General features: G+C 45.1%; 1 protein-coding gene across 1 annotated transcript in view; it reads left to right on the top strand.

Moving 5' to 3' along the window:
- G2E3 (G2/M-phase specific E3 ubiquitin protein ligase) overlaps positions 1 to 19,842 on the top strand; it is a 326,326-nt gene extending 306,484 nt beyond the window's left edge. Inside the window, exon 16 of the mRNA XM_078659417.1 lies at positions 17,992 to 19,842. Within this exon, the coding sequence (XP_078515543.1) occupies positions 17,992 to 18,272 (281 nt within the window). The 3' untranslated portion in view covers positions 18,273 to 19,842. The remainder of the gene's footprint in view (positions 1 to 17,991) is intronic.
- The last annotated feature ends 216 nt before the right edge of the window (positions 19,843 to 20,058 follow it).

Raw genomic sequence — 20,058 nt, 5'->3', positions numbered from 1 at the left:
TATCAGATGAATGTTACCTTCGGGAATGCCTTGTCTGGTAAACACTCTTCTCTAGCCTTGGACCCCTTCTCCCTGCTCTGCAAACTGATTTCTATGGGCAGGGCTTTGCTCTCTCAGTTCACTAGATTTCCGCACCAGTGGTCAATGTTTTTCATGGCTCCGCACTTCTGCTGTGGAAGGTCGCAAAAAACTGACATCACACTGGGGTGGCCCCTATAGTCACCACATGCTTCACTTCCAATTTGGAAAACGGTGACCATGCCATGCGGAGCCGAACAACGCCACCTACCGGCTCACAGGGGTACTGCTAAGAAAAAATAACCAGATCCCGTCTGAAGTCTGGTAATAAGGCTTAGGTAAGGAATATGTGGCTAGATAGAGTACCAGATAAGGCATTACCGAAGGTAAGTAACTTGTTCGTCTGAACTTGGATCATCCTTGTAGCTCTGGATTGTGCCGATAGTGTGGTACCTTAATCTTTTCAGCCTGTGTATTGGCCGGGCTACCTCTTCAGTAGGACCTCTTGTCTCACAAACATGGGAGGTTCCTCCATCTAATCTGCACAACCTACACCTCCATGCCTGGAGATTGAGTTGCACCAACTTGTGCATTTTCAAGTAGCCTGCTGAACCTTGTGGATATTTTTCCTTGCAGCTAGGCACCCATCTATCAAATATTTTTATTCTGGTCATTGGGCGAAGTTTGTGGCCTGGTGTATAGATTATAAAGTTGACATCCCTGTCGGCCAAAGTGTCAGATGTTTCGTTATTTGTTCTATATCTCACTCAGCCAGGCTTTGTTGAGAGCACCATTAAAGTTTGCTTGAACTTTCAGCCATTGTTCTTTTTATTTGTTTTAATGAATTTTTTTAAGTGTTAGATAGCGTGAACTAGACCCGAAGATATCCTGTATCAGAGAGCTTTACATGAGCACCAGTTTCATTACAGATAAACATTCATTTTTAGGTCTCGTAGAGAGACCTATTACGGTGTAACCAAAAATTTTAACTAAAGCGTATTTCGACGAGTGCATGAGTTCTCGTGACCGCGCTTTTATCCGAGCCGCCTGCCTCCGAGAGCTTTAAATTAAAGCCATCTGTTGCTTCCCCAGCGCACTCGGCCTCACTTCTCCTCCCCCTAATTAACCCTTTAGGTGCTGCCGTCGGCCAACGGTCGTCACGGGCACTACCTCCCCAGTGCTGCGTGCGACCGCTGGACGTCCAGTTCAGCACTGGATAATGGACAGCGCAGCACTGGGGAGGTTTGTTTACTAGCTCCTAAGGTGTTAACACACACTTCTAGCACGGCCGCGAGTCCGTGCTTCAAAGGGATCCGCTCCGACTTGCCCCACATGGCTGCATGCCCCCCAGAGTGTATGGCTCACGAACTCCTCGAACACTTGACACTTCTGCCCCTGCTTAGTGACGTAGGTTTTACTGGAAATACCCATGTGATTTTTACCAACAGGTAGAGCAACAGGTAGAGCGCAGCACTGCTGAGTCCCGGCCTCTGTCTCATCTCGGACCCCGACCGTCACCGGAGACTCGACCGCCGGCGCACTCGCCCGCCTGTCACCTCTGAGTCAGAGCGCACTCTGCTGTGACCGTCCCTGCACTCTCGTCTCAGTATCAGACCTCTCTCACTCTCGTCTCAGTGTGTGTCAGACCTCCCCCCTTACTCTCCGCTCTCATCTGTGTCAGACCTCTTTCCCCTCTCACTCTCTGCTCTCTTCCCTCTCTCTCCGCTCTGTCTCCCCTCTCACTCTCCACTCTCTCTTCCCTCTCTCCGCTCTCTCCCCTCTCACTCTCCTCTCTCTCTCCTCTCTCACTCTCCTCTCTCTCCTCTCTCTCCCCTCTCACTCTCCACTCTCTCTCCCCTCTCACTCTCCTCTCACTCTCCACTCTCTCCTCCCCTCTCTCTCCCCTCTCTCCCCTGTCTAGGCTGCTCTCTGACTGTCTCCAGTGGCCTCTGTCTGTCTCTGGTCACCCCTCACACCCCTCACACCCCTCACCCACCCTCACACCCTCACCCACCCACACACCCTCACCCACCCACTCATCGTCACACCCTCACCCTCACACCCCTCACACCCCTCACCCCCTCACCCACCCTCACACCTCACCATCACATACCCTCGCACCCTCACACCCCCTCACCCCCTCACCCTCACACACCCTTACCCCCCTCACCCTCACACCCTCACTCACCCTCACGACCCTCTCACCTTCACACACCCTCACACCCCCTAACCCTCACACACCCTCACTCACCCTCACCAGCATAGCATAGCATAACAAAACCTAGCATAGCATAGCAAAACATAGCATAGCATAACAAAACAAAGCATAGGATAGCAAAACCAAACCTAGCATAACAAAACAAGAAATAGCATAGCAAAACACAACAAAGCATAGCATAGCAAAACAAAACACAACAAAACATAGCATAACAAAACATAACAAAGCATAGCAAAACAAAACATAGCCTAACACACAACAAAACATATCACAAGATAAAACATAGCATAACATAACAAAACAAAGCAAAACACAAAGCATAGAATAACAAAACACAGCATACATAACAAAACCTAGCATAACCAAGCATATCAAAACATAACATAACTTAGCATAACAAAACACAACAAAACATAGCATAACAAAACATAGCATAGCATAACAAAACAAAGCTTAGCATAACAAAACATAGCATAACAAAACATAGCATAACAAAACATAGCATAGCAAAACAAAGCATAGCATAATAAAACACAACAAAACATTGCATAGCATAACATAGCATAGCATAACAAAGCATAGCAAAACACAACAAAGCATAACAAAACATAGCATAGCATAAAAAACAAAGCATAGGATAGCAAAACTAAACATAGCATAGCATTACAAAAATAAGCGTAGGATAGCAAAACAAACCATAACATAACATAACATAGCATAACAAAACACAACAAAGCATAGCATAGCATAACAAAACACAACAAAGCATAGCAAAACAAAACATAGCATAACAATACACAACAAAACATCATAAGATAAAACATTGCATAACAAAACATAGCAAAACACAAAGCATAGTATAACAAAACACAGCATACATAACAAAACATAGCAAAACAAAGCATATCAAAACATAACATAACTTAGCATAACAAAACATAGCTAACAAAACACAACATAACATAGTATAACAAAACACAGCATAGTATAACAAAACACAGCATAGCATAACAAAATATAGCATAACAAAACATAGCATAACAAAACGTAGCATAACAAAACGTAGCATAACAAAACGTAGCATAACAAAACGTAGCATAACAAAACGTAGCATAACAAAACGTAGCATAACAAAACGTAGCATAACAAAACGTAGCATAACAAAACGTAGCATGGCAAAACGTAGCATGGCAAAACGTAGCATGGCAAAACGTAGCATGGCAAAACGTAGCATGGCAAAACGTAGCATAACAAAACGTAGCATAACAAAACGTAGCATAACAAAACGTAGCATAACAAAACGTAGCATAACAAAACGTAGCATAACAAAACGTAGCATAACAAAACGTAGCATGGCAAAACGTAGCATGGCAAAACGTAGCATGGCAAAACGTAGCATGGCAAAACGTAGCATGGCAAAACGTAGCATGGCAAAACGTAGCATGGCAAAACGTAGCATGGCAAAACGTAGCATGGCAAAACGTAGCATGGCAAAACGTAGCATGGCAAAACGTAGCATGGCAAAACGTAGCATGGCAAAACGTAGCATGGCAAAACGTAGCATAACAAAACGTAGCATGGCAAAACGTAGCATGGCAAAACAAAACACAACAAAACATTGCATAATAAAACACAACAAAACATTGCATAGCATAATAAAACACAACAAAACATTGCATAGCATAACAAAGCATAGGATAGCAAACCACAACAAAACATAGCATAACAAAACATAGCATAGCATAAAAAACAAAGCATAGGATAGCAAAACAAACCATAACATAACAAAACATAGCATAACAAAACACAACACATAGCATAACACAACAAAGCATAGCAGAGCATAACAAAACAAAGTATAGCATAGCAAAACAAAACATAGCATAGCATAACAAAACAGCATAACAAAACACAGCATAGCATAATAAAACCCAACAAAGCATAGCATAGCATAACAAAACATAGCATAACAAAACATAGCATAACAAAGCAGAGCAAAGCATAGCAGAGCAAAGCATAGCATAGCATAACAAAACATAGCATAACAAAGCATAGCAGAGCAAAGCATAGCATAACAAAGCATAGCATAACAAAACACAACATAGCATAGCATAACAAAACAAAGCATAGGATAGCAAAACATAGCATAGCATAACAAATCATAGCTTAACATAACAAAACATAGCATAACAAAACAGCATAGCTAAACAAAACATAGCATGGCTGAACAAAACATAACAAAACATAATAGCATAGCAAAACACAGCATAGCATACCAACACAACAAAACAAAGCATAGCATAATAAAACACAACAAAATATAGCATAGCATAACAAAGCATAGCATAGCATAGCAAAACATAGCATAGCATAGCAAAACATAGCATAGCATAATAAAACAGCATAGCATAGCATAGCATGACAAAACAAAACATAGGATAGCAAAACAAAACATAGCATAGTATACAGCATCACTCAGCACCACCACAGCATCACTCAGTGGCACCACAACATCACTGAGCTCCACCACAGCATCAATCTGTGCAACCATTCAACAACAACTGGTTCAAATATGTTATCTATATGTTTCAAGCTTTATTACAAATGTAACAAAAAGATGTTAATATTTGACATATGTTCTTGGATTTTCGTCACAATAAAATACTGTACATAATCTTCACAAATGTTATTTACAAAAGTTTAAGCTATTGCCATTATAAATTACAATAACTTTTTTAAGTATTAATTAATTAAAAAAATTAAAAACCATTGTTATTTGTAATATCAATACATGTAAGTCACGTAAATACAACACATATTGCATTACAAATGCTATAGGTGTCACATTTGCGAAAGTTATAACTATTGGCATGGTAAATGACAAAGCTATTAATTTCGCTATTTTCAAAAACAAAACCTAAATAAAAAATTTGTCATTTACAATACCAATAGCTCAAACTTTCTTAATACAAGACCTATTGCATTGCAAATGCTTGTTTTTCTTGTTAGGCACAGGAAGATTAAGTAATTTGCCCAGAAACTCAGGATGTTCAGCGTCGTTCCCAAGCTTCGAGGTCCAACATTCTAGTCTTAAGGCTACATCCTCTCCCCTGACCCACTTTTGTTGTTCAATTCACTAGTTGTGATGTGTTTTCTTGGAGGGTTTTGTGTTAAGCGTATCACAATGCAAATTGCCCCCTGCTCTTTATCATGCCACAGTTGGACTTTAATTTGGTCCTTAATGTGCATATCCTTTGAGCTGATGCACAGTTTTAAAATTACTGCCAATCCAACAGCTATTTCTCATTCCAGTTATTTTTGCATGTCTTGTCGGGGAGCTGCAGGCACTGTCCATGCAACCTCCATACTCTGCCTTTTTCCTGGTTAGATTGATGCAATGAACTATATTCCTTTTGCAGAAAGTGGTATCTCACTTTCACATGAGATAGTCCATCGCTCTACCAGCTTTTTTCACTCCACCTAACAGTGCCAAGAGGCTTAATCATGTGAATCCTAAAAGAGATCTTCTCTTTAACTCTGTGGTAACCAGCTGTTGTATCACCATTAATTGTGCTAAAAATAGAAAGGTGATTCAGAAGCCACTGTTATCCGGGGGTGGGGGTGGTGGGGTGACATTCTATGCATAAAGACGTGCTATGTGTTGGCCAGAAAGGCCAATTATATGAGGGCAAAGGCAGACAAAATTGTGTTGGCAAGAGGTGGTATGTTTGGCATGTGCCAGGCTACTATGTGGGCATCCATACATACCTTTACATAGCATTACTTTCTCAACAATTGTAGGAAACTGGGTTTTTGTTGCAGTACCCCGCCTCCCCCACAACCTTTTGCCTGTTTTTTTTCTTACGCAACTTTGAAGTGTACTGGGTCCCTGCTAACTAGGTTCCCAGTACATGTGTTCTTTCACTAAAAACTACCTTTTGGTTCCCAATTGGCACTACTTCAGTGGCCCTTGTAGGTGATACCCTTGGTACCTTGGACATTGTTATGTTATAAAAGCTTTTATAACGCGCTCTGTTACTAGCAAGTATCCTGGCACGGAGAGAGGTGGCAGAGATAGCGAGGGGGGGGAGGGGGGGGAGAGTTACAGGTTCATATTAAACAGATGGGTTTTCAGCCCTTTCTTAAAGGCGGCGGTAGATTGGGCAGCCTTAAGATGTAATGGAAGAGCGTTCCAGGCCCTAGCAGCCCTGACTGAAATGGACTGGCCTCCAACTCTGGAAAGCTTAAATCTAGGCACGGTCCTTTGGCACTGATTAGCCGAACAGAGACAGCGCTTCGGAACATACAGGGTAAACCGTTTCCTCAAATACCCCGGTCCGAGCTGATGGATTGCTCGGTAAGAGAAAACCAGCATTTTAAACATAATCCGGTGCGCTACCAGGAGCCAATGGAGGCTGCGTAAGTGAGGGCGGCACTGAAGAGGGACCCCAAGGGCAGCAGCACAAATTGTTCCAACCTAGGGTCCCCTCACCAAGGCCCTGCACTCTTCTATTGCAGACTGCGTGCCCTGGTGCAGACCAAACTGAAGAGTCGACATGCCAGTGTGCCATGCCCACTCACACTGCATGGGATATGGATAAGTCACCCCTATTGCAAGCCTTGTAGTGCAAAGGCAGTGTGCACTATACCTTCTGTGGGGGCAGATCTACATGCCCCTGCAATATCCATGTCAATTCCTGGATATTTTAACTAAATAGGGAAGCCATAGTGAGCACATGGGCTGGACACTCATTAAGAGTTCCCAAACTCCATCATGGCTTACCTGAATTATGGGATGTTTGGTACCAAACATCTCAATGTAATAAACCTATGCTGATTCCAGTGTCAAACTGATTTAATATTGCGCCCAGACGACCCCTTAGAGTAGTTCCCTGAAACCTACCAACCCACTAGTGTGTGCCTGACTGGTCTCCACCAGCCTGCCACCTCTAGACATGTTTCTGACCCCCGAGGTGAGAGCCCTTGGCTCTTGTGGGTCAGAAACAAAGCCTGCTACGGGCAGAGGTACTTCACACCTCCATCCTGCAGGAACAGCATTTCAAGGGCGCCGAGCCTCAAAGGCTACCCATCCTTTGGTCTGCAACAACTGCCCACTACAGCTAGTGGAGTTGACTGCCCGTGCCCCATGTTTTGGCAGCAATACAGGTGCAAAAAAAAAGTAAGCGCAGGAGGGGGGGTCCACTCCCAGCCGGTGCCACCCCTAAGGTGCTCTGAGCTGAAGTGTACCCCTTGTTTCCCTTCCCTCCATTTTGAATTGAGGGAAACTAGCCAAACGGGATCAGTGATATGCCCCTCCTCCCCACCCCTGCCCTCCCCATGTGGCGTTAGCATTTAGAGGGTTTTTGGGTGCTTAAAGGGAGCGTCAGGTAGGAGCCCATTGGCTACTACCTGGTGCTCCCTTTAAGCACCCCTAAATGTAGTATTTACCTCTGAGCTCTGAACTTCAGTTCCTGACGACCGAAGAGCCGGACATCACAGAGCTGCAAAAGCAGAGAAGACTGCAGAGCACTACTGACTTTGCAGCCAGTCCTACCGGCCTGTCTGCAGCCCTTGGCGATCCTGCACCCAAGACGAATTGTCCTGCAGCCCAGCTACCTCCAAAACCCTGGGAGGGGACTGCCTGCTTTTGATAAAGAACGAGATCACCCAAGAACAGCGGAACTGTGCAAAAGCAACCATCTTCAAGCAAAGACTCTGTGCCCTGAACACCTCTCATAACTTGACCCCCAGTTCCACATTTGCACTGGACTCCTCCGGCCCCAGTCAGTGGCCAACAGATTCCAGCAAGGTTCTGCAGCGCTCCAGATGGGATGAACCCTTCTGGACTCCTCAACATCACCTGCAGCCTCTGCAAGGAGAACCCCCCTTCCCCCCCGCTCAACCGAGACCTGCTCTGCTAAGCTGTTTCTGACAGCAAAATGCATCCCTGCACCCGCCGGCCCTGGGCCTTGGTGAAGAGAACCAAAGATGTACGTACGTCCCAGAGCTTCACAACTTAACTTTCCAGCTGTTGGTTTCCTCTGACTGGCCTCTTGCCCTGAGCCTGCAGCCCTTTTCCAATTTGGCCTTTCTCCATTGTTTATCATTGGGCATCCGATTCTGTGTTGACACCCTGCACCGGATGCCCCTAAGCCGCTGGTGGTGTACTGTTGATTCTGCTTTGGACACTGCCAGTGCTTGCTTCAACCCCCTCCGGGAGACCGGTCCCCCAAGCTTCTGTTACTTAACTGTAAGCAGCTTCTGTTGATCGCCCCTTTCTCCATTGAATTGAATTGGGCCCCCGACACAATGATTGCACCCTGCCGCCCCTGTGCCGCTGGTGGTGTACTGTTGGTGCTGTTCTGAACCTTTCCCAATACCTACCCTAACTCTGTAAGACTGGTTCTGTAAGTCGATGTTGCTTATCCGTATGCGAAGTGTCTGCTTTTTGTATTGCAAAGTATTTCTATTGAAAACCGTATTTACCAGAGACCAAGTTCTGTAGTTCTACAAAATAAATGTAACCAAGTATTTTTATAAGTTGGTTTCGGATTTGAGTGTGTGCCTCATTTATTGCCTCTCTGTACAAAAATTGCTTAGCACTGCCCTCTGCTAAGCCTAACTGCTCGCCCACCCTACCACAGAAGAGCATTATCTACTTAAGCCTCGGGGGAACCACTGGACTCTGCACACGACACCTCTTTTTGGTATAGTACATAGAGAGCCAGTTTCCTACATCAATTAATACCCCATAGAGGGCCATTTTTCCTGGTGATTGATTTCCTGGTTTAACCCCTTCGACGCTCATGACGAGGTACGCCTCTCGTACGCTCATGGCGAGCTGACCTCGTCATGAACCGCGGGTTTTTTAAAAAGTCAGCGCACAGCGGGAAAATGCGCCGCACCGATGCGGTTAAATCTATTCCCAAGACCCTCCACCTGTGAAGGGAACTGTCATGGTATTCTGTTCGAAGCATTCATTTGTAGTACAAGTTACTCATGCGCCTTCTGGTAGATTCTCTTACTCTATATTACTCTATTCGGGTACATGTGGGCAGATGGTTTGAGATTTATATGCCATATATTAGTTGAGTGTGGCAAGGCACTACAGTATCTTCCAAATCTTTGTGGGTCCCTCCCTTCCTCCGCAGTGGTACTAAATAGAGAATTAATCTCCATATATCCAAAAATATGGTTTCGCATACTGTTGTGTATAATTTAGAACTAAATGTATAAGTAAAGCTGTTTAATTTCAATGAAAGGGTTTAAATGTGTTGTTCAGGATCCCATTAAATATACCTCGAGCTTCGTCCAGTTTTTCTTTTGTAAAGTTATCAGCACGGAGTTTATTTTGTCAGCGATCACAGCAGTCGGGATATTCTGATGCAAGGGAGATTTCTAATAGATTCCTCACCTTCGAAATCTCCCCAAGCACCATACTGGATCTGGAAACTGCCAGCAATGCTCCTGTGTGCTGCTGAGTTGTACCGTGTAGATCTACTGGTTCCATACCACCCCTAAGGTGACAGTGGAGCCCCCATTTCTATCCAAATCTTCTGTCACGGATCCAGAGCGCCACTCCGCTCAAAAATTAATTGTCCTACTGACCATTCCCCCAAAATGAAATTTAGCATGCTGGGGAACAATGTTCCCTCCGAAAACTACAGATTTCAAAACATTTTGTGACTGTAGAAAACATATCTGCCACGGACACACAAGTTGTGTTTCTGGTTCTTGGACTGGTGACAGTTTAAAGTTGTGCATTGTGTGCCCCTAAAGCACCCGAAAGTTGCACAGGATTGAGAAGCAAAGCTGTACTTCACTGAACATAAGAAGTCTGGACCCTCGCTTAAGGTCGCAGGTTCTTTCTCCTGGGGCCGTTCATGCAAACGGTCAACCTCGCAAACAAAGTTCTCCGAACTAAGTATAATTAAATGGCAAGCAAAAACATGAATTGAAGAAAAGTGGTGAGAATGCCATCACGCCACTTTATACAAGGAGAGGGCTACAGGGCGTCATGTCGTCAGTTGGTCCCCCTCTGTGTCCTCCGTCGAGGAGCCAACTCCCCATCTGATCCTGGTGTGCCCAAGTTCTTGGAGTCTTCCACAACTGAGCATTTCAAGGCCATGCTGTAGATTGTTGGTACACTTCCGGCTCCCTCTGGCCCCCAAGGAAGTTCAGGGGCATCCATTCTGCTTCAGCCAGCTTATCCTTTCCTGGCAGTCTGATCCTGTAGGACCTCTTCTGTGTCCTATACAGGCTTCAGTACATAAGTCTATTCCAGCTCCAGGACCTCTGCCATCCTGTTCCTTGGCAATGCTTGTGCCAACGCTGCCGCAGGAGAATCCAGTGCAGGTTTTGATGCCTGACCCCAAACCAATTTTAGTCTGTTTACGGATGTCGCACTACAAAATCACTAATGCACCAGTGGTCATCATATGGCCTAACGTTATACCAATGTCTTTTCCAGGGCACTAGCAGAGTCTCCATTATACTTTTGTCTCCGACTCTGAACATGATACGCCACCAGAGGGAGCTGATAATCGTGATGCCTTCCCTGATACTGGGTTGGACTTGCCACTTGGACCACCTATGGGACAGTGAATCGTTTTGCAGTTATTGTAGCATCCTTCCCTCGCGACCAAGAGTAACATTCTTAGGAAATTATGCAACATGGGCAGTGGCACCTGAACCCTTGCTTCTCTTTTATGTGTCCCTCACTGATACCTTGATGGGTTATTAGTCAAATCCCTGATCTTGCCCACTCACAGGTAGTCAGATGTCACAGTCCTGGTGCCTGGCAACCCTAAGTTTCCCGTTTAACACCCTACCCCAGAGAGCCCGGTAGCTCAGGCTTCAACCAGAAAGGTGAACCCAATTAATTTCTCATGACTCTTCTTCTCCTTTGCTAACTTAGCATTGCGATTGGTCAATGCAGTATTGTTGATGGATCGCCCCATCCAAGCCCTCTTGGACATGGCCGGCGAGATCCTGCCTACAGTCCAGGAGGACCTTGGGCCTCTCTGGCTCAGACCGTTAATGATGGTCTAGATGCTGCCAAATGCGTGATTCACGCTGGCCTTGATGCAGCTGATTGCATGGGAAGGGCAGTTGGTATGATCTGCCACGCTTGGACCCTCCCTCCTGGGGATGGCATCTTTTTGGTGAAAGAGTTGACGACTGAGACACAGCACACTCCCCGTGTCCGTTCCCACTTCAGTTAAGAAAGTTCAGAGGCAACTCTAGGGGGGGCGAGGAGAACAGACACCGACAGCAACAGTTGTGCCCCAGCATTGCAGCACCCAGTCCTTTTGAGGACCGGCAGGCAACGCAGAGGCCAGGAAGGGAAACTGTCCTCCTAGTCCTCTGCCCCAGTGGCAACAACCACTAAGCTGCTTTAGTTTGCCCTCAGTGGTGTACTCCTGTCTCATAGGTGAAAGAATTAGGTTTTCCTCCCAGAGTGGCAATCTGTTGCATCCGACTCTTTTTTGTTTTGCATCAGACGGACTTTCAGCAGAGCACCTCTCCATTCTGTTACAGGAGATGTGTGTTGCTCTCCAAATGTGCTTTTGAGAGGGTTCAAATCAGAAAGAACGGGCTGTTGCTATTTCCTGGTGACAAAAAAGGACGGAGTCCACAGGCATTTGTTAGACGTTTAGGAACTACAAAAGAATACCTCTAACCTGACCTATTTACTTTCAACATGAATAAATCTACACATTTAAAAGGATGCGACACTTATGAGAAATATTCAAGCAGACATGTTATTTGTCATCTTTTTTACCATTTATTTACTTTTTCATAATTCAAAGTGGAAAGGACCTTTTTTTGAAACATTTTTTTGCATTTCTTTACAATACATTTTACTATTCAAAGACTAAAAATGCATTCACTCCTATAAGTTCTATATGAACCCCACATATAAATAAATAGTGCAAACAATCTCATCATTCATTCCAAAACATTCTCACAAAGACATGCATACTCATGCTGGTGATGAAAAACTACATAAACCGACAAACAATAACATGAAACGGCAGTACAACTGAGAATCTACACGTTTCTACACAAATTTAACACCCACATCTGTCTTAAAAGTACATAGATTATCAGATACAAATTCCTTTGTTTCTTCTTCTTTTTATATGTAGATCTTGGGTGTGTAGGGCCTACGTACGTTTCGGTGAACTCATATTATTTGTCACCATCAGGGCCAACATAGACAAAAACAAGTGCATATACATATATATAAAAGCAGGGGGTGGTTCTTGTATTGGAGACGATATGGCAGCGTGTTATGGTACGGTTCTAAATGGTGCTCTATCTCTTATTCTAGGTCAATATCCTTTCAGTTTATAGCGAGCTTGTGATGTGTTCCTGTGCTCATTTTACGTCCTCCCAAGCTGGACAACGAGAGATAAGGGGCTCCACGGATGAGACGATGCTTGGAGACCTGTTGCTCGGATATTAATTCCCAGTCACATTTCTTTAGTTTCCTATGGGGAAGCTTCCTTAATGACTGTAGTGCTGCGATACCAGTGCACGCCTGCTGTACTTCCAATTTGGTCCTATTTTGCTCCGTCCGTTGCTCGGAGTTTCCGTAACGTAAGGGTTACGGAAACTCCGAGCAACAGATGATGTGGGCTGCTGAATTCATATCTTAGCATAGATCGCCGCCTAGTGTTTGGTCCGGATGTTTGCACTTTGTTGTCCTGGAAGAGTCTTTGAAGTATCACGAGATAGGTGACTCCTCCCCTGGACTACAGTGCACATGGGCATCTTCTCCATCTTCAGATTGTTTTTTTCCGCCATTGGGTTCGGATGCTATTCCTCATCTCCAACTCTGAACCAAAACTTCAACTTTTTAAAGCCAAAAGGCCTTCTACCTCGACGGTATTGTTCTCGTTCGGTACTCCTTGACTCGATAATACTTTCCATCTCGATCCGGTCGTCTACACGGGCTGTTGGGCCTTTTCGACGCCACGTGGGCCTGCTGCCGATGGAAAGGATCCCGTTTAAAAGGTGCCCACAATGTCACTCCAAATTCCCACATACTGATAAACATACAGTATGCAACAAGTGCCTATCTCCGGAGCACAATGAGGAAAACTGTCCAGCTTGTACTCCGTTCCGGTCAAAGAAAACTATCCGGAACCGAAGGGCCGCTAGACAAGAGATGCAGCGGCAGGCACCGGAACCGGAGAACATTGTCGATGACTAACATGAACTCCCAGAAGCGGCGGACTCCGACCTAGAAATAGTCACCGTAGAGGACCAGTCTGACTCCGATGACCAGATCACACTGGGGCAAACCGTGAGTACCAAACCCCGACCCCGCTTCCACCTCAAGACAAGGCTCCGGTCGAAGCATCGCCTATAGGCCTTAGCCAAGATCGACAAACTCCTTCAGAAGCCCCGCCTTCCGGCTCGGCTCCGAAGACCATACACAAGCCTTTTGATATCCCAGGAACGAGCAACACTCTTCCCAAGAAGGCCGTCAAACCTAAAAGGGTTGTCAAGCCAAAGAAGTTCATCGATCCAAAAAAGGGTGTCGAAACAAAGAGGGTCGTCGACCCGGAGAAGGCCGTCGACCCGGAGAAGGCCGTCGACCCGAAGAAGGCCGTCGACCCGAAGAAGGCCGTCGAGTCTCCAAAGATCCTAGAGCCGAAAGGGGTCGTAGAGCCCAAAAAACAAGTCGAACCGAAAAAGGCTATCGAACCGGAAAAAACGGTCGATCCGAAAAAGGTCGTCGAACCAAAGAAGGTCGCCGAGCCAAAGAAGGCAGTACAGCCAACAAGACGTCTAACAAAAAAGTCATCGAACCAAAGAAGGTCCCCGACCCAAAAACAGCAGTCAAGCCGAAAAAAGATCCACAGCCGAAGGCCCTCGAGCCAAAGACTCACCATAAACAAGTGACCAAGCCAAAAACATTGGCGCCAAAACCACGGACAGTTGAGGAATAACTTTTCCATCTGATACAGTGAGCGCAGAACAACCTAAACTGTATATAGACCCTGAAACAGGACACAACAGTTTACCAGAGGAAGAAAAGATCATTGGACACTGACACTTCTTCTCCTGTTCCTCCAAAGAGAAAAGACTTTGGAACATCTCCTTCATGACTCCTCCTCCTTTCATTCCTGACATGCCTTATGTGCCTTACTCTCCTACACCTTCAGGTTATGATGAGACAGAAAACATGGGGGAAGATCCTCGGGATGCTTTTGTAGAACCTGAGGATCAGGATGTACAAGATAACACATGGGGTGACCATAATGATCCTTATGATACATATGATCCACAACCCATCCCTGACACCTCTACATATCCTACAAAGCCGTTGCCTACTGACAACACCATTGTTTTTAACCAACTAGTGGATAGGGCAGCTAAGTATCATGGTGTAGACATGCACACTGACCCAATAGAAGAGGATTTACTATTTGGCACCTTTCCAACATCTGAGAAAAGTGTACCTACACTGCCTATGTTAAAAGGGGTACTAAAACACGCGCCAGACATATTTAAAGACCCAGCCAGAGCGCGTGTCCTCAATCCCAGAATTGAGAAAAAATATAAATCAGACCCTTCTTATATTAAGTCTGTTACCATTAAACTTACTAGTTGTATCAAACGCTAGAAAACGAGCTAATTCGCAAACGACAGGAGATGCTCCCCCTCCTGACAAAGAGTCAAAGATAGTAGAAGCCTCGGGTAAAAGTGGCCTCCCAGGCAGCAAATACCTGGAGAATTGCCAACACTCAAGCTCTTAGCACGTTACGATAGAGCACATTATGACCAACTGGAAGGTTTACTACAACACCTACCAGAACCTTTTAAAGCTAAAGCAAACGACCTAATACAGGAAGGCAAATTTATCACTAATGCTTCCATTAAATGCGCCCTTGACGTAGCTGACACAGCCGCCAGGTCCATCAACACTAGCGTGTTACTACGCCGGCATGCATGGCTACGCATTTCCGACTTTAAGAATGAAGTGCAATCAAGCATCCTCAACCAGCCCATTAACCAAGATTTCTTGTTTGGCCCTGCAGTAGATGCCATCTTAGAAAAGATGAAAAAAGATACGGATACTGCCAAGTCCATGGGTGCACTTCAGTTTCAACAATCTAGAAGTTCCTTCCGTCGCTCCTCCTTCAGAGGCTCAGGGAGAGGCAACACATCCCAAAATTCCTCCTCATTCAAAAGCAACACCCAAACCACCTTTAATAAAGGCTCCAACAGAGGAGGTTTCAGAGGCAATAATAACAAAGGCAGAGGACCTGGTGGCAACACCACCAGAGCCTCCACCGCCACCAAACAGTGACTTGTTCACACTCCCTCCAGACCACTTAACACCAGTCGGAGGTAGATTAACACAATTCCTACCAGTCTGGAACGCCATTACCACAGACAGGTACGCTTTTCCACGAACTCCACTGATTCCATTAGTGGCACGCAAACTAAGGCAACAGCCACTCACAATGATCCTGGTTGCTCCCACATGGGCAAGACAGCCATGGTACATGATGCTCCTAGAACTCTCAGTAGTTCCCCACCAAAGACTGGGCCTCCCGCCACAACTATTAACACAGAACCATGGAGAAATCAGGCACCCAGATCCAATCAGATGAACCTAGCGATCTGGCCCCTGAGGTCTTAAGAGTTCGGATATCTTAACTTGCCTCCAGACTGTATGAACATTATCAAGGAAGCAAGGCGCCCCACTACTAGAGCATGCTACGCAGCTAAATGGAAAAGATTTGTCATCTATTGCAATAATAACCAAATCAATCCATTAGATGCCTCCATCCAAAACATAATCTTTTACATCTTCAAAGATGCAATCTGGCATACTCATCTATAAGGCTACACCTCGCTGCTATACTAGCATATCTCCAAAACAGACAACCCGTGTCCCTGTTCAAAATACCACCTATCAAAGCTTTTATGGAAGGACTTAAAAGAATTATCCCTCTAAAACATCCACCTTCGCCAGTCTGGAACTTAAACGTAGTACTTACCAGACTTATGGGGCCACCTTTCGAACCACTCCATTCATGTGAATTACAATTCTTAACATGGAAGGTGGCATTTTTGATTGCCATTACCTCCCTCAGGAGAGTGAGTGAGCTACAGGCACTTACCATTCAGGAACCTTTCATGCAAATACACCACAATAAGGTAGTGCTTCGTACTAACCCTAAGTTTAGGCCGAAAGTTGTATCCACTTTCCATATCAATCAGTCCATAGAATTGCCAGTTTTCTTCCAAAACCCGCAGTCAGTGGCTGAAAGAGCCCTACACACACTAGATGTAAGAAGGGCTCTGCTATATTACGTTGACAGAACTAAATCATTCAGTAAGACAAAGCAACTATTTGTTGCTTTTTCTCCACAACATAAGGGTAATCCCATTTCAAAAACAGGAATAGCCAGATAGTTAAATGCATTCAAATATACTATCAAAAGGCTAAGCGCACTTTAACAGTACCCCCAAAATGGGGGCATCCATGGCTTTCCTAGGAAATATTCCCCTAGAGGACATATGTAGGGCAGCTACATGGTCTACCATACACACCTTCACTAAACACTACTGTGTGGACGTGCAAGCAAAGCAGCAAGCTGCTGTAGGCCAAGCTGTCCTTAAAACTCGTTTTCAAACTGCTGCAGCTGGTACAGGTGACCACCGCTAGAGGAGATACTGCTATACAGTCTATGCTAAGATATGAATTCAGCAGCCGACATGCCTCGAACGGAAAATGCTACTTCCCAGTATGCATCTGTTCTTGGCATGTAGTGCTGCTGACATTCATATCACCCACCCTCCTCCCCGGTGCCTTTCACAGCTGCAGTAATCTTTTCTACATACATTTACATGGTCATCTCTTACTTTTCTATACTCCATCTTTGCCACAATGGCGAAAAACAATCTGATGATGGAGAGAATGCCCATGCGCACTGCAGTTCAGGGGAGGAGCCACCTATCTCGTAATACTTCGAAGACTTCTCCAGGACAACAAAGTGCAAACATCCGGACCCAACACTAGGCGGCGATCTATGCTAAGATAAGAATGTTAGCAGCCCTACATGCCAAGGACAGATGCATACTGGTAAGTAGCATTTTCCTTCTGGTGGGTAATCCATCGAACTATAGATTCCTCACTTCTCCCCCACCTCTCGGTTCTATGGAGGAGCCTTCCCAAGTTAGGATCTGCACACTGGTACTAACAATTGTTTATGCTCTGTGTGAGGGCACAGAAAGATGAGCAAGAAACTGACGTCCGCGCACATAGATGTGACACTTATATTTTGCTCCATTCTGTCCCCTCTGGGACAGTAGGGAACCTTGCCAGAGCAGCATGATGCCACCTAGCAGGTCACGTGCGCTTTGCTGAAAGTTTCCGGATCCATTCTGGTACCTGGACAGTGTTCCAAAAGTAGAAATCTAAGGTGAGGTAGAGTATTTACCAGAAAGAGTGACATCAAAAGTATTTTGTTTGTTTCAACCTTCCACTGTTATAATAAAAATGCAAATGGAGGGTTATTGGGACAATTGTTTCTAATAGGCTATTTTCTTTGGCCTTATTTTCACTGGCATGACACTAGTGTGTGTAGTACAGTTGGCCATAGACTTGGATAGCTGTGTTTTCTGTTTATGAATCAAGTGAGTATACCTATGCATTTAACCGGGTTATAATTAACCCTTTCTTGTGCCCATGTTTCTCTGCTGTTAATCTGTTTTTTTATTTGTAGATGGTGAGGCGCGTGTGTCATTGGAAGAAATACTGACGTTTGCAACTGGGGCAGAGGCCATCCCTCCCATCGGTTTTAACCCGGAGCCGTCCATTGTAATTCATCCAGGCTCTGTGCCCATTGGGCACCCTGGCAAGAACTGCTTGGAACTGCCAACAACCAACACCTATGAGGAATTCAAACAATGTATGGACAACACAATCCGGAGTTTGTCGAGCTCCGGACAAGAAGGGCTCTGCTCTTCAACACTTCCGGAGACGGAGCGTCTGAGCCTCACTTAGGGGTTACTTGGCTTTACTAGCGTGGAAGCAACTCTTGGGACACGCGGCCATCCTGGATATTGGGGAGCCTGGCGCCGCACATCTCTCACGCCATTCCGCACCCCCACAACACAAAGGATTTTGTCCAGAAGATCCTCAGCTGGTGCTCTTCGTGCATCTGTACAGCCTTTTTAATCAAGAGATCAATTTAATCACAATGGTCTGGGACCCAGATTAAGGAAGTTAAGCTTTTGTTTACTGTAGCTTTTTCTCTCCGCCATTTTTATTTAAGGAAAACTAAAATTCAAAAAACCTAAATCCACGTCTGTTTATTTCTCGCAGCATAGTAACCTTGTGAAGCCCAAGTGCCATCTTACGTTTGCCATACTACCCACTCAAAAATGAACGCTCCCATTACGCAATTATGTTCACTTAAACCACTAACCTGGGTGATTGGTGCTGGTCGTGTTGGTGGGAACTGGTGTTGCCGGTTGGATGCTATGCGCCATTTAAAAACAATGTTCTTCATGTAGGTCCGATTCAAATTGGCTCTCAATTGATCCTCCCTGTAGCCCAGGCTACACTACACACGTCTATGCTGCACGAGTTCCTTGCTCCCAGCAGGGGAGGCTGTAAGATGGTGTGGAGAATAGATGTCTCAAGACGAACTGAAATACGTGGAATTCACCAGACCAACCACAAACCAAAGAAACCAAAACCTTCTATGGCGACGGACCATGTTTGACCCTGGGATTGTGGCAAAAAAGAACAGCATACTTGGCGTAACACCTTTAATACCACATGTTTGGTCTGGCCCTGCTTTTCTGATTACTAGAATTGTGATTTTTGTACACATTTTGCTCGGGTGTTGGAATGGATACTGTGCCAGCTTGAAGGCGGTGTGTATGGTAATTTTCTTTGTGCTTTTGATTCACCTTTTTTCCACAGCTTTCTTGTTTTACTTTTTCTTTTATTTTGGCTTTCTGCCATGCTACTGCCACCCTTGTACCTTTTCCAAACACACACACACCACTCCCTGCATGCCCCGCTCTTCCTCTTCAAGTTGGTGGGTCTTCCTTGGGTGTTGCAGGGCATTGGTTTTCCAGGGTTCCAGTTGGGAATTGTCTTTTGGCCTCTTGAAATAGTCATTGGTGTTTATGGCTTCCTGCACCACTGGTGGTTTTGCCCGGTCTAGTTTATCCCAGTATATCCTCTGGCACTCTGCAGTCTTGAAAGTTCTTTTCATCCGGAACGGAAGCCGGCCATGAACTCCACCATGAACTCCACCATGCACATTAGTTGGCTATTAACTTACATCAGACAAACTGAATGTAAGACTTGTGGCGCAGAACTCAGAGCTAGGTCATGCAAAAACAAGCGTGGCTGTTTTTATTTTATTTTAATGTATTTTATTTAGGTGGGTAAAAAAATGTTGAGCTGTGCAGTACTGCTGCTAAAGTGCTGCGTAGGACTTGTGGTTGATAGCCACATTCGAGAGGACAGGTAGATTGTTTGTGCAAAGAGTTGGTGCGATCACTTTTTCTGGATTATCTACTGCAGTGCTGAAAATAAAGCTTTCAGTTTGTCCACACATGATTCTTCAGCATTTCATTTATATTGCCTACATTATATCCAATGCCCACCTGGTGGTGAAAGAGGACAAGTAGAGTAAGAATTTGCTGTTTCTTCTGACCAAAAGACCCAATTATCCTTCATGATAAAACCACGTTTGTCATTAGAGCCAGTTTCCTCCAGTGGAGTCTATGTAGATGTCGGAGACTCCGGAAGAACTAGTCTCTGGATACCT

Source organism: Lissotriton helveticus, chromosome 9, assembly GCF_964261635.1.
Source record: "Lissotriton helveticus chromosome 9, aLisHel1.1, whole genome shotgun sequence".
NCBI classification, from domain to species: domain Eukaryota; kingdom Metazoa; phylum Chordata; class Amphibia; order Caudata; family Salamandridae; genus Lissotriton; species Lissotriton helveticus.
This window is presented reverse-complemented; position numbering and strand designations above follow the sequence as displayed.